This window comes from Seriola lalandi, unplaced genomic scaffold (genome assembly GCF_002814215.2).
Source record: "Seriola lalandi dorsalis isolate HSWRI2012SDOR001 ecotype SW California unplaced genomic scaffold, Sedor1 jcf7180002054898, whole genome shotgun sequence".
Taxonomy (NCBI): Eukaryota; Metazoa; Chordata; class Actinopteri; order Carangiformes; family Carangidae; genus Seriola; species Seriola lalandi.
The window spans coordinates 2,146,440-2,159,737 of NW_019525450.1; the positions used below are offsets into that span (position 1 = coordinate 2,146,440).

General features: G+C 40.1%; 1 protein-coding gene across 1 annotated transcript; it reads right to left on the reverse strand.

Moving 5' to 3' along the window:
• Positions 1-10,544: 10,544 nt before the first annotated feature.
• Positions 10,545-11,648, reverse strand: LOC147817769 (secretory phospholipase A2 receptor-like). The gene has a single exon (XM_087180232.1). It carries the CDS (start codon positions 11,631-11,633, stop codon positions 10,827-10,829), a length of 807 nt encoding a protein of 268 aa, XP_087036358.1. The 5' UTR covers positions 11,634-11,648; the 3' UTR covers positions 10,545-10,826.
• Positions 11,649-13,298: the final 1,650 nt, after the last annotated feature.

A 13,298-nucleotide genomic window follows, 5' to 3' on the forward strand; every position in this document is an offset into this window, starting at 1 on the left:
TCCATTTATTTAACCAACCAAGCGACAATGTTACAACATACCGGTACTCAGATCAAACAGAAGAGAGAGAGAGAGAGAGAGAGAGAGAGAGAGAGAGAGAGACATGGAAATGGCGCTTGGGACATGTCTCTGGGTCGGGGAACTTGCGACGTGCTAGGCTGCTGCTGAACCCTGCCTCCTATAACACATAACGCCATAATATGTTACCTTTGTCTGCTGCTGCCAATAATTTTCCCCCCAGAAAACGTGCAGACAGACAAACAGACAGAGACACTGCCGTTAACATTACTTGCCTTTCTCTTTCCCTTGCTGACATGACTGTGAGGGGATGGATGAAGGAGGAGGAGGGGGAGGAGGAGGAGGAGGATTAGCGTTGCTTTGGGAGCGGGGCCGGACAGCTGAACTCAAGTCAAAATCAAGTGGACTTTCCTCCTGCTCAACACGGCGTCTTTTGTTAAAAAAAACAAGTAAGCTGCTCTGTTTCGCCATCTTAAACTCCGTCTCTCTTTTTTCTCTTTACCTGTAACATTACACATTTCTTTCTTCCTGACTGCTTGCGCGCAAACTAACTCATTCATTTCATTCGGGTCACATGCTGATAACGCAGCCTGGGGGCGGGCACTCACGTATGCTAGAAAGCTGCTGATTGACTGAGAAGTTAGCTTCACATGAGCTCAGCTAAAACTGGCAATTAGATGAACATTTTAATCCCCAAAACATATTCTTCTGATTGGCTTGAATGGGTGGGCCTGGCTCAAAATGGCCAGGCAGGCGCCGCCTATGCTATAAGGTGGAGGGAGTGAAGATGGTGGACACCAACAAGCTTCTAAGGGTGCAACTCAACAACAAACTTGACTAGTCAGACAACACCAAGGCGCTCTACAGGAAAGAACAGCGATCCTTCAGTGTGTGCACTAGTCTGCCACAGATGTTCTACCAGTCTGTAGTGGCCAGTTCTTTGCTGTGGTGTGTTGGGGAGGAGGTACTACGATTTGTGTTGCCAACAAACTGCTCAAGCTAGTGCGGAAGGCCTGCTCTACAGTGGGGATAAAACTGGACAGTGTAGAGGCAGTAATGTGAAGCTGAAAGCTATCATGGACAACCCTGCTCATCCTCCAATTACTGAGCTGAGGAGGCTCAGGAGCATGTTCAGCCACTTTTAATGTTTACTATCATGCTTGATAGTAAACATTTGTTTATTTTTTCATTTAGCATTTATTTCATTATTTTACCTTCTTTTACATTCTTCTTACCTTTTTAGTAAGTATTGAATCCTGAAGCCACAAATCTTTGTTTGCACAACACCAACTAGATCTCTTAAGTACTTTCCTGATGGCTCATGGTTTGCTTGTGATTCTAGGACTTTTGACAGTATTCTGGGTAAAGCTATGGGTCTGTAATTATCTAGGCTGCCTAATTTACCAGCTTTGTTCGTAATCACTGGCACTAACAGGACAGACAGCCCTGAGTTTGGTAACAAGTCATGAATCATAAAGCCAGTAAAACAAAAAGAAAGGAGAGGCGCTATCCTCATACTGGCATATTCAAGATATTGAGCAGAATCATATGTAAACTACTTGCTTTGTTATCAGACAGCTTGTTTATAGCTTGGTACATTTCTTTTTTTCTTTTTAAATAATACAATTTTTTGGACATCTTTACCTTTAATTTCGATAGTTGCAGTGAGAGAGAGAGAGAGAAAAGTAGGGTAGAGAGAGGGGGGATGACATGCAGCAAAAGGCTGCAGGTTGGATTCAAACCCAGGCCACTACGGTAAGGCCTAAGCCTTTGTGATATGCTCTCTGCTGCTTGCTGAGCCACCGGGGCATCCCAGCTTGGTACATTTCAAGTGACATAATCACCATGGAATCATTCCTCTCAATATTTTCCACCTTAAACAAATCACTTTGGACAAAATTTAATAGTACTACAATGCTGTCATTAAAATTCTGCAATATTCCGTCTATAGGGTATGGGAGAGATACTTTGCAGTTGTTAAGAATTCTCACTCTTTTCCAAAAATCAATAGCATTGTTATTTAGTAGCTTCTAAGCCATGGAATTAGCCCTCATGGCTTGCTCATTTTTACAGATGAAACACATAGAAAAAGTATATCTTGCATTAGTGGGCCTCTTGTACTCAAGCACAAACCCTTGTCTGGATCTACCTGTGCATGATTTAGTTGCTTCACGGGCTTCAGCATGGTACTCAGCTACATGCTTCTCCCTGATATTATGAGTTATTTTTATTCTTCTAGTGGGGCTTTCTGTCTTCATACAAAGCACCTACTATATCATTATACATGGAGCATATATTTCTCGTATGCTTCACATCTTTACAGTTACAATCACTACACATTATTGCATCTCTAGGTAGATGAATATTAGGCTATTTTAATGACTTTATGACTTTGTTTGGGGTTTGAAACATTTGTATATCCTTCTTACCTGTAATTGTAAATATTACAATATATTTCCCATATTCATGTCTGGAAGAATCTTGTCACACAATTTCAGATACAGATGAGGTGGTGCATACAATTTCTTAAGCTTGACGTTACTTAAATGTCTCATCTGCCCGCCTCACTCAATTAGTGGCTTTGTCCTCTCGTCTCTGCCCCAATGTGTCATGCTGAAGTAACTAACTATCTAGATTATTTAATACACTTTACTTTCTTCCTTCATTTGATTATATCAAGTATCTACAGATGGACATCTGAAGATACAGTTTACTAACTAACTAATGTTAGCTAGTTTCTAACTTTAGCCTTAAGTTACAGTTCACGGCTCATATTCACAAAGCATTTTAACTTACAACTCCTAAGTCATGCAAAAAGTTTTTAACTAAAGGTTTTCTCCTAAGTCCTATTCACAAAGCTTCTGAGACCAACTTTTAGGAAGGAGAAGTGAAAACTCCTAAGCTAAGAATGCGAGTCTGTTTCTAAGGCTTACGTCAATTTCCATGGACGAGCCCGCTTGCAGGAACCACAGTGATTGGTTGATGAAAAGCCGTCTGTGCTGGTGAAAATAATATAATAATAAATAATAAAACACTGAGAAATAAACAAATATAAATTAAATAATAATGGAGTAGGTGCTGTTTACAAAAGTAGTACATTCTCCAAAATGCATCTGTATGATAAGGTTTGTGTCAACCCGGAAGAATTAAATTTTACCATAAAAACTTACATTCAATTCTCTCAATGAAAAAAAAAAAAAAAACTGTCCTAGACTACCTAACTAAACCTAACTGGCAGCCTATCAGCCACAGCCTGTTGTACCTGTACGCTACATGTTTTGGGTTGAAGTGTGAGAAGATTTCCCCTGATCCTTTCAAACAGTTGCCGCGGGTCACTCTCCATTAAGATCCATAATTCGTGGACACTGTGCAACAATGTCTAAAACTGTACAGGCAGCAGCCCATACAACCTGTGTGTTGATGATGTGGTATTGTTTTCCTGTTTACAAATACCTCCTTGTCTTGTGGTGGTGCAATAATTTTTACATGGTTTCCATCTATGGCACCGATCACAGTGGGTAGACCGACCATGAAGCTGCTTTATATCTCTGTAGTTGTTGAACATCTTAAAGAAATAGTATGAATTGTCCTATGATGTCAGAGCGCATTTACTGTTTGTTGGATATATCAGCTTTTCTCTGTTGCCAAGTAGTGCAGCGTTGCCAAACACTTAAATTCCACACTGATCAGGTTGTTTCGGTTGGTAGGAGATGTTAACATATGGTGGACCTTCAGTTGTCTATCAATTTATTGGCTTTCGTAAATTAAAAACATATTAATATAAAAAATATTAATATTTAATAATAACTAAAATTAATTAAAGTCCTCGGGGGCACCAGCCTAAAAAACAGGCTAATAGCCAATATTTGTTCAGTCTCAAATTATTACTATTAATCTGGAACTCTGGTCAATAACTACCTTAATAACTGTAACCAGATTACCATATTAACAGTAAGTCAAAGTTGAAGGATTGGAGTTCTACTGAGTAGAGGTTGCCAATACTCACACTTTGTGCAACATTAAACACACCAGTAGTTATACCAAAATACATTTATTTACAATGGAACAGAGTAAAAACATAATATCTAATGTAGTACATACAGGTGTGTGTGTGTGTGTGTGTGTGTGTGTGTGTGTGTGTGTGTGTGTGTCTGTGGGGACACAGACAAAGGCTAAATAGCCAATTCAAAATGGTCATTGTGACCACATGGCCTGAACTAAGAAGACTACACAGGATGGCAGTAAACAAAGAGACTACTCGAAATGGCCACTGAAACCACCTGGTATGTGGGGGAGGGAAGGTGTAAGTTCCTTTGTTAGCCTAGCTCATGTAATCTAAAGGTACCAGGTTAGAGGGAGGAGGTTAGCTGCATGCAGGATCTAGAACTGAGACATACTACAGGTATGTGTGTGAACATACAAGTACCCAATTAACTGTGTGACTAATCACAACCTAAGCAACATTACAGCAACAAAACATTAACTAACATGTACATGTACAAAGGTTAAGACCTCTGCTGCTTAGCTGTGCTATGGTAGGTGAGGTGAGGCCCAGTCAGTAAACGTTACTCAGTCTTGGAACAAAACAAAGAGGTCTTATCCAGTGTTGTTGAAGAGTCCAGTGAGTTGGGTGGTTTCCTAGTGGAGTAAAGTCCTGTCTGGCTTTGTGGTGTCTGCGTTGGAGTTCACTCTCAGTTAATCCTAAAAAGGTCACTGCTGTTGAGAAGAAGAGTGCTGCAGTCTGCTGTGAGCAGGCTGGCAAGAGAGCTGTTGTTTCAGGTAGCAGGTCTGACCTAGGCTGGGAGCCTTCTTGCTCCTTGAAGAGTTGAGAGGGGAGCAGGCCAAAGAGAGAAGAGAGAGAACAGAGAAGATCTGTTTTTGTCTGGTGACACCCTGGGGGATCACATGTCACACACTGACAAACACTGACTGGTCAGTGAGGTACCTGGGGGAGGGTCGTCCCTAGGTGTGAACAGTGAGGAACTGTGGGGAAGTGAATTATTTGTCTGAATAACAGAAGAAACATGTGTTATCCATTACCTTGGATCTACTGAGTCCCGACACGTTACAGTTTTGCTAACTAATGTTACCTAGTTTCTATATTTACCCTTAAGTTACAGTTCAGGTAACTAATGTTAGCTAGCTGATAAAGTGCCTTTTGATTTCCAATATTGGCTTGTCATTTCATTATCAATATAGAATGTCATATCATCAAATTTTACCAAACACTGATGCTGAGTCATGAGCAGTGAGACAATGGAGGAGAGATATATATTGTGTAGAGATACAATATCAATATAGAGTTTATTATTTCATTTTAATAATCTTCTGTGTAGCTGTGATGGTTTCTTTTACCTTTTTGATGTTAGCTTTTAAGACTCAAACCTTTTTTCACTTATGAATTCAGGAGTTTTCCCTATTGGGTAATTGAACACATTAAAATACATGTGTGCTGAAGACTAACTTAAATAGCAGTAGTGGAAAGTAATTAAGTACATTACTCTAGGTGAGTACAGTGTTGAGGTACTGGTACTTTACTGTCTGTTTGTCTGTTTGCCCGTCCATCCGTCTGGATTGTAACACTTCACTGAATTGTGCGCCTGCACTGTACTGGCTGCCTTTTTGCATTGTAGAAAAACTTCCGACTGTCATTTTATAATCAGCACTCTGTATATATTATTGACATAGCAACAAGTATATTGTATAATCAGTTGTTGCTGTTCCCTACAGGATACCAATACACCAGTGGCGGCTGCTGGTCTTACAATGAGGGGAAGCTCATTTTGGGGCTACATCATAAAATGATGTAGCCCGCAGAGTGATAGAAGAGAGTCGCCAAACACAACGCTAGTCGTTTTTAACAAAGACAAAGTGGCCAACCCTAACCCTAACCCTAACCCGCTGTCAATCAAAAAGGGACTCAACCTCAGACAGATCATCCAATCATCATGCAGAAGCCGAGCGTCCGGGCCAGCCCACTGCCCCATAGACCCCCAGAGACGCTGAGCGTCCGATGGGCAGGAAAAAGCCCAGCATTTATCCAATGACCGTCTAGTTTGGCTGCAGTGGAACAACCCACTCTATGCTTCCCCATTGAAGTCAGTAGACGCTCGGCGTTTACACTGTGTAAAGCACTGAGGCGCTGCGGGGATGAATGAGAAGGAAGTCGTGTCGGTTACCTGTGATAAGTAGCTGATTCTGAACAAAAGATGAACGTGTTCTAGCGCATATTTAGTCAATGAAATGTACACACAACAGTACATATTTGTCCACTTATTTTGTTGACATTTTAGGGGAAGCTGAGCTTCCCTTGCAGTCTTAGAGCAATCACCACTGCAATACACCACAATGGAGCTTGCATATGAGCTGTGCTGATTAAATGGTGCACCAGCGTGGCCATCGTAGCTGTCATAGACTGTTAAAGCCAAACTGAAATGAAATGGTCTACCTTACGGAGGCCACTTCCACTTTGCATCGCTGTGCCAACCCTTAACACTTCATCACAAAGCACTTTGTCACAGTCTCCTGTTGCCTAGAAACCTTTTTTTAATAAAAACTTTAGGTTTGTGTTTCTTAATAGTTGTACTGTTAGTTGTTCAAATGAGCTCAAACTCAATACTTACATAGTGTAATCTGTGGGCTCTCTCTTTGCGTTGTTTGCTTCCTTATTATTTCCATTACTGGCAGGCATTTAATCTTCGGATAGTTGGACCATGAAGGATCCATCCGTTGGAACCTTTGTTGCCCAGGAAAAGAAGGCCACATTTATTGGCCGTATTTGAAGAAGCCTTTGAGGGGAGCCTTGAGCCCAACCTTACCCTAACTAACTACTATCCTCTTCTTACCCCTGAACCTTGGTATCTAATGTTCATCCGTCTCGTGTAGGCTGTGGGTGAGAGAGACACCTCTGTAACATCTCTACAGAGCATGACACCGCACATTTACAGGCCATCATGCCATCATACCAACAAACTTATTTCAGAAGAGGCCGGGTTTCTCCAACTTTGACATACAAAGTTCTCTCTGGCACAGAATAAATTTCACCAGCTTACCTGGCTAACGCAGTTGTCTTCAGAAACACATGGTGAAAGCACTCAAGATCAAACTGTTAGGTCTCATCATGAATCCCGGAAAGGTCTTTCTGGGAGTTGAAAGTTGCATTTCGATCCCAAGTGGGAGTGTTTTTGGACAACAGGACAAAATGGAGGCAACCAGAGGGTGGGAAATAAAACCTGTTGACCGTTACAGATGGTTTTGACCCGTGTTTGCTAGTGTTGCTTTCTGTTTGTGAAAAAAATGATCTGCCCCTTTGTCTTACTGCTACCAATAAAACCAAGCTGACCTGAGAGGGCATTCATGGATCTCAAAGAGACCCCCTGAAATGACTCTGTGCTTCTGAAGCCCTGTTCAGACCTGACATTAACATGCGTCTCAGGTTATGTGATTACAAGTGAACAACTCCAAATATGTCAGTTCACACCTGGCATTAGAGATTGTCTCCACATGCATCTCGAGTGACCACTTGTGATGGGATCCCTCTTCCCTGCTCTACATTCAAATAAACACATATCCGTTGTTAGTCAGTGCCACTGTGACAGATGGGTCCGTTGTCAATGAGTGTGTGTGTGTGTGTGTGTGAGTGAGTGAGTGTGAGAGAGAGAGAGAGAAGAGCAAGGAGGGCTGAGCAGATCAATGCACTGCACACAGCTCTCTCATTTGAGTAGGTGGTCCTTGATTGTGGCCCAGGGCACATTTGTGTTCACACTCCTAAAAGCATTTGTCCATGTGTGGCCCAGATCACCTCTGAATTTGGTCTGAATGTCTGAGTGTCTTGTCTCGTACTCAGAGCTGTCCACTTCATCACCCGAGATACATGTCAATACCAGGTCTGAACAAGGCCTCAACTTGGATCTGCCAGACTACAGTACAAACTACAAATCTGCCAGCATTGGACAGCAGATTATCAATTGAAACTTACCTTCTCAGACAATGTACATTTGCTCGTTCTTACTCTTTGATCACTGTCAATCCATTGTTAAAAGTTGAGGATAAATCCCTCTCATCATTAGTGCTGACTGATAAATAGTATTTTCATCGTCATCATGATATGAACATGTGAAATAAACACATTGCAAAACACTGACTGAAACGCCACGAATTAGAAGAAATAATTTTATTTACACACACCATGCAGTCACACAAGGTTTTCAAGGTGCCTGAACCAAATCAACCAGAAAAAGAACTACTGCATATTGGTGTCGGGCTCCAGCCCCTCTAACAACATTGTTGGAAATGAAAATTGAGCTGGCATGCAATCGACATGGTCATTTGATTTGCCATATGACAGACAATATCCATTTCTGTGGTATGAAGATGATCTGATCTTGATGAAAGAGAAGAAGACATGGGAGGAGGCTTTGAGCTTGTACTTGTAGTTCACAGCCTGTATATACAGACTTATGTTTTATGAGTTAATTCTTTAGGTAGATTCTTTATTTGCACTTAGAAGATGAGAAGCTCTGGCTCTTTATTTAAAATTCTAACAAAATTCTAGATTTAAGATTGGCATAGGAGAACAAGCTCAACCAAAGTAATACTTTGGTGACAATTTCTATGTTTGCTCATAGTATGTTGATGTTTTATTGTTTTATACTCCATTACATTTATTTGATTGCTGCACCTGTTATTCATATGTAGTATAAATATATAAAATGTATTGTCATTGGTTGTTGACAAAGGTTTAGGCATTCAACTCTGAGCATGACTTTGTTGCATGTGAAGAACAGCCTTCTGACTAAATCTGATACATTACATTGTTAATATGCACTGTCCCTGTTCAATAAACCAATGAATATATTTAAATGGTGTTCATCTTCCATTAGTGTTACATTAAAATGTTGCTTATATGTTAATGCATCAGTAATAATAAGCTGAAATCATAATACATAACAATATAGCAGTAGCTTTATGTCCCATGTCTTATATCTTAATCTAACATGTTCAGTGTCATAGCTGATTACAGAAATGATCCATTGATACATTGGAGGCAACCTGTTACATTTTTGTCAGAATGGATGTTGGACCCCAAAGCAGAGACAGAACACAAAACACACGTGTGGGTCTGGGGAATCCAGGTGTCTGGGGAGTACACAAGGCAGGACTACAGAGGACACTTGACCAGACCAGAGGCAGGTGAGTGCACACGGATGACCAGGGTAGATATACTGCAGGTGATGAGTGATAGATTGCAGGTGTGGTGGTGAGCTGCTGTCCAGACCACGCCTCCGCGGAGTCACCTGATGTCAGGGGAAGCACATGGACACAGACACTCATACACGGGGGAGGGGAGACAAACAGGAAAAGAGAAAATAGCATTGGGAAAGCCATGCCTTCATCCAATAATGCTCTGCAATGTTCCAAGGAAATTGTACTTATTTGTAAGATACTTACTCAGTTTTCAGAAATGTGTTATAATGTAAATATGATATTGGCATTCCCATTTGTCTATGGGAGTTTCCTATGTTTCCCTTTGTTCAGTTGTCGTAGTCATTTTTGTTGGTGGGGAGGTGAGTAGTGACAAGCAGAATGAAACAGTACCAAAAGTATTGATATGATTCAATCATATGCCAGTATTCAGTGCTAACGCAGAAAGCAGGGTTCCTTGTATCTAGGGTGGAAATGTCTGGAGGTCAGGGAGGTGGACAGGAATGTAGCAAGTCTGACGTTATTTAAGAAAGGCGTTTGCCTCCTGTCAGAGACCAATAACACAGACATATATTAACGTAACTATGAGCCTTAACTAAACTTAACCACACCGTAGAGCCCATGAGCAGAAATTGTGAAAAACAAGAATTGAAATGTTGTCCCTGTTTTTCTTGGTAAAAGTTGATTCTCTACCTTGTACAAAAAACCTTAATTCAAAGTCCCCTTACTCTTTATGATGTGAGAGTTTTCCCAAGTGAGAAAATGCCATCACCTGATGATGACCATGAGCCACAATTAAAAGCTCTGAAAAAAGGTAAGTGGATGTTGAGCTAAATGAGTTGGGTTTGTGAATTTATCAAGCATAATCTGCATATCTTTCTCACCTGCTGATAAAAATAATATCAACCACGCTATTTGTGGAAAGTCTAAGAGCGGACTTTACTTCAAACATAGAGAGGCTAATCGGGAGGAAGTCATAGAGAAAGGAGGAACTAAGAGGTCCATAAACTATTGCACTGTCAAATTGTAAATGCATAACAATCGTTTCTCTGAATGCAAAGTTCTAATCGATCAAAGTTTATGATTATGATCATGTTACCAGTATAAATTATTATTATTACCAGTATCATTGATACCTGTTTTGGTTATTTTTAGTTTGAGATTGAAACCAAAGTTTTATGTCAAAGGAGTGTGTTGAATAAAAAAAATCAGAAATGTAGACTACTGCTTGTTCACCATCAATAACAAACATTTATTGAAATCAGACAAAAATATATGAAGAGAAACCAAGTTTATACTTATGACTAATTTACGTTTACATTTTCATATTTGTTTGTTTAGTCCCAGAAAATACGACACTTGGTTTTTTACAATTTGTAAATCCACACTGTATGTAAATCAGATTAAAACACCAACAAACTATAGAAATTGTCACCAAAGTATTACTGTGGTTGAGCTTGTTCTCCTACAACAATCTTAGACCTAGAATTGTTGTCAGGGTTGTAAAATAAAGAGCCAGAGCTTGTCCTCTTCTAAGCGCAAATACCGAATCTACCTAAAATATTACATAAGTCTGCATATGCAGGCTGTGAACTGCAAGTACACTAGTTCCGAGCCAAACACATAAAATTCCTTCTCTCCATACAGTTGCTGAGTTGGAAAAGCTTTACTGTCCTCAATATTGTCCCACAGTGATTCCCGGGTGCAGGACAGGCAGGTAGTTGTTCCTGCAGAGGGATCCCGTTCACCCACAGCCAGTGTCCCGCCAGGAAACGTAGACCTATCCACACCTCGTCTGTCTGAGCATCGAGGATCACTCTTTTGATAAATGAGTTGTCAACTCCAAAGTATATGTTCGGGAGATCGTAGAGATGGTTGATGTCAGTGTTGGGGGAACTGGGGTTCATGTCAAGAGTCCTGCAGTGTTTCAAAGCCTCCTCCCATGTCTTGTTCTCTTTCACCAAGATCAGATCATCTTCATAGCACAGAAATGTTAATTGTAGATCACACGGCACATCTAACCACCATGATGATTTCATAACAGCACAATTTTCATTATTATAACGTCCATTAGGTTCATTGGAATTCACATTCCAATGTGTAAAGTTGTCTGGCCGTCCATCAGACCAGCGCCAGACACCAGGATCATTGTTGTGTCTTCGGAGTCCGATCCAACACATTAGGTGTGAACTGTACAAACTCTGTGCTGCATCTAATTCATGCATGTTGTGGAAAGTGGCCAGGTCAGTATGGTGCTCCCTGCAATAGGTTTGGGCCTCAGACCAGGTAACTTGCTGCAGATGATGAACATACCTTCTGTATTGATGAGAGGGCTGAACAAACAGAGGATGGTTGAAGATGAAGTTGAGAGTGATGATGAAGAGGCCGCTGGAGCTGCTCTTCGTCAACATGACTCCTCAGAGTTGACTGCACTTTGCCTTATGGCAGCTTTGACTTGTAGCTTCAAGACCTCAGCTGTTTTCTCTGCTTGACATCCCTCTTTAAATACCTAAAGAAACAAAAACATCTCAGGGGGTTGTGCCAACTTAGTATTTGCAAATTCACAGAAGAAATCACTACCAACCATGTGATTGGATGAAATCTAAATGAGGAGCCTGACTGACCTTACATTACACTGACCAATTACGATGACATCTGAACACACACAACACAAAGGCTCACCCAATGAAGGAAGTGTTCAGTTTTATTTAAGGTTAGTGTTACTTAATGTTACTGTTATTACATAAAGTATTAAACATAAAGCTACTGCTATACTGTTATGTATTATGATATGATCTTATTATGACTGATGCATTAACATATAAGCAACATTTTAATGTAACACTAATGGAAGATGAACACCATTTAAATATATTCATTGGTTTATTGAACAGGGACAGTGCATATTAACAATGTAATGTATCAGATTTAGTCAGAAGGCTGTTCTTCACATGCAACAAAGTCATGCTCAGAGTTGAATGCCTAAAGCTTTGTCAACAACCAATGACAATACATTTTATAGATTTATACTACATATGAATAACAGGTGCAGCAATCAAATAAATGTAATGGAGTAAAATATAGTTAAGCAGAATTAGAAGTAGCATTCTACTTCCATAATGCTCCTGAATTTTTTTTTTGTCTAATTTGTTATGTAAATAAGGAAACTAGGCAAATCGTCTGTTCCTGATATTCAAATGTGTTTAATGCTACGAAAATTGCATTTCACAGTGACCATGGTCAAGGTCAAACAGAAAAAATAACTCTTAAATGAAGCATTCATTTTAACAGTCAGAAGGGTCAGAAACACTGGGAATAGTAAAGCTTTAGATGTTCACATCAAAAAGAAATAATTCACATATTATTATTATTACTATGTAATAAGTAATATACAATACTACAAAATCTATATACTGATACTTACACAGATCAGTATTGAATACTAAGATAGCACACTAAAAACCTTCACACATCTAAAAATGTATGTTCCACATCAAAAAGTGTCAATGCCTGTATAAAATACATGACTTAAACACTCCCACGAGGCCTGCAGTATTCCTGTTACTTTAAGATCATTACTAATGAACACAAGACACAAATACTCACAAGCAACTAGCAGCAGACCTTCTGCTCAGACTCATACATTACTCTGACGCAACAGTTTCAGTGTCCAGGCAAACAACATCCAGTACATTAAATGACTTCCTCACTGCTTTCTTGTTAAGGATTTGAACAGACAGACAGCCACAGAGGCACATTTAACCATTGGTAAGAAACCAGGGGGCCAACAGACAGACAGACAGACAGATAGATAGAATGAGGGAGACATTTTATTTCAGGTCTAGGTCTAGGTCTAGGTTCTTGTTTTATTTCATGTAGATGAGATCTCCAGATAATGCCCCAATGCATCTGTCGCTATGATAAATAGTAAAGAACAAACCTAGGACAAAATCTAACATCTACCTTTATTCTAGGCTGAGTATCACAGCTTAAAACTTCAATAATATGGGGGAGAGGGATTTATCCTTAACTTTTGACAATGGGTTGACAACATAGGTGGAAATCGTGAGCCCCCC

Bases quoted from the DNA above. Each gene is read 5' to 3' on its own strand.
- LOC147817769 (XM_087180232.1), bottom strand. From the start codon at position 11,633: ATGTTGACGAAGAGCAGCTCCAGCGGCCTCTTCATCATCACTCTCAAC.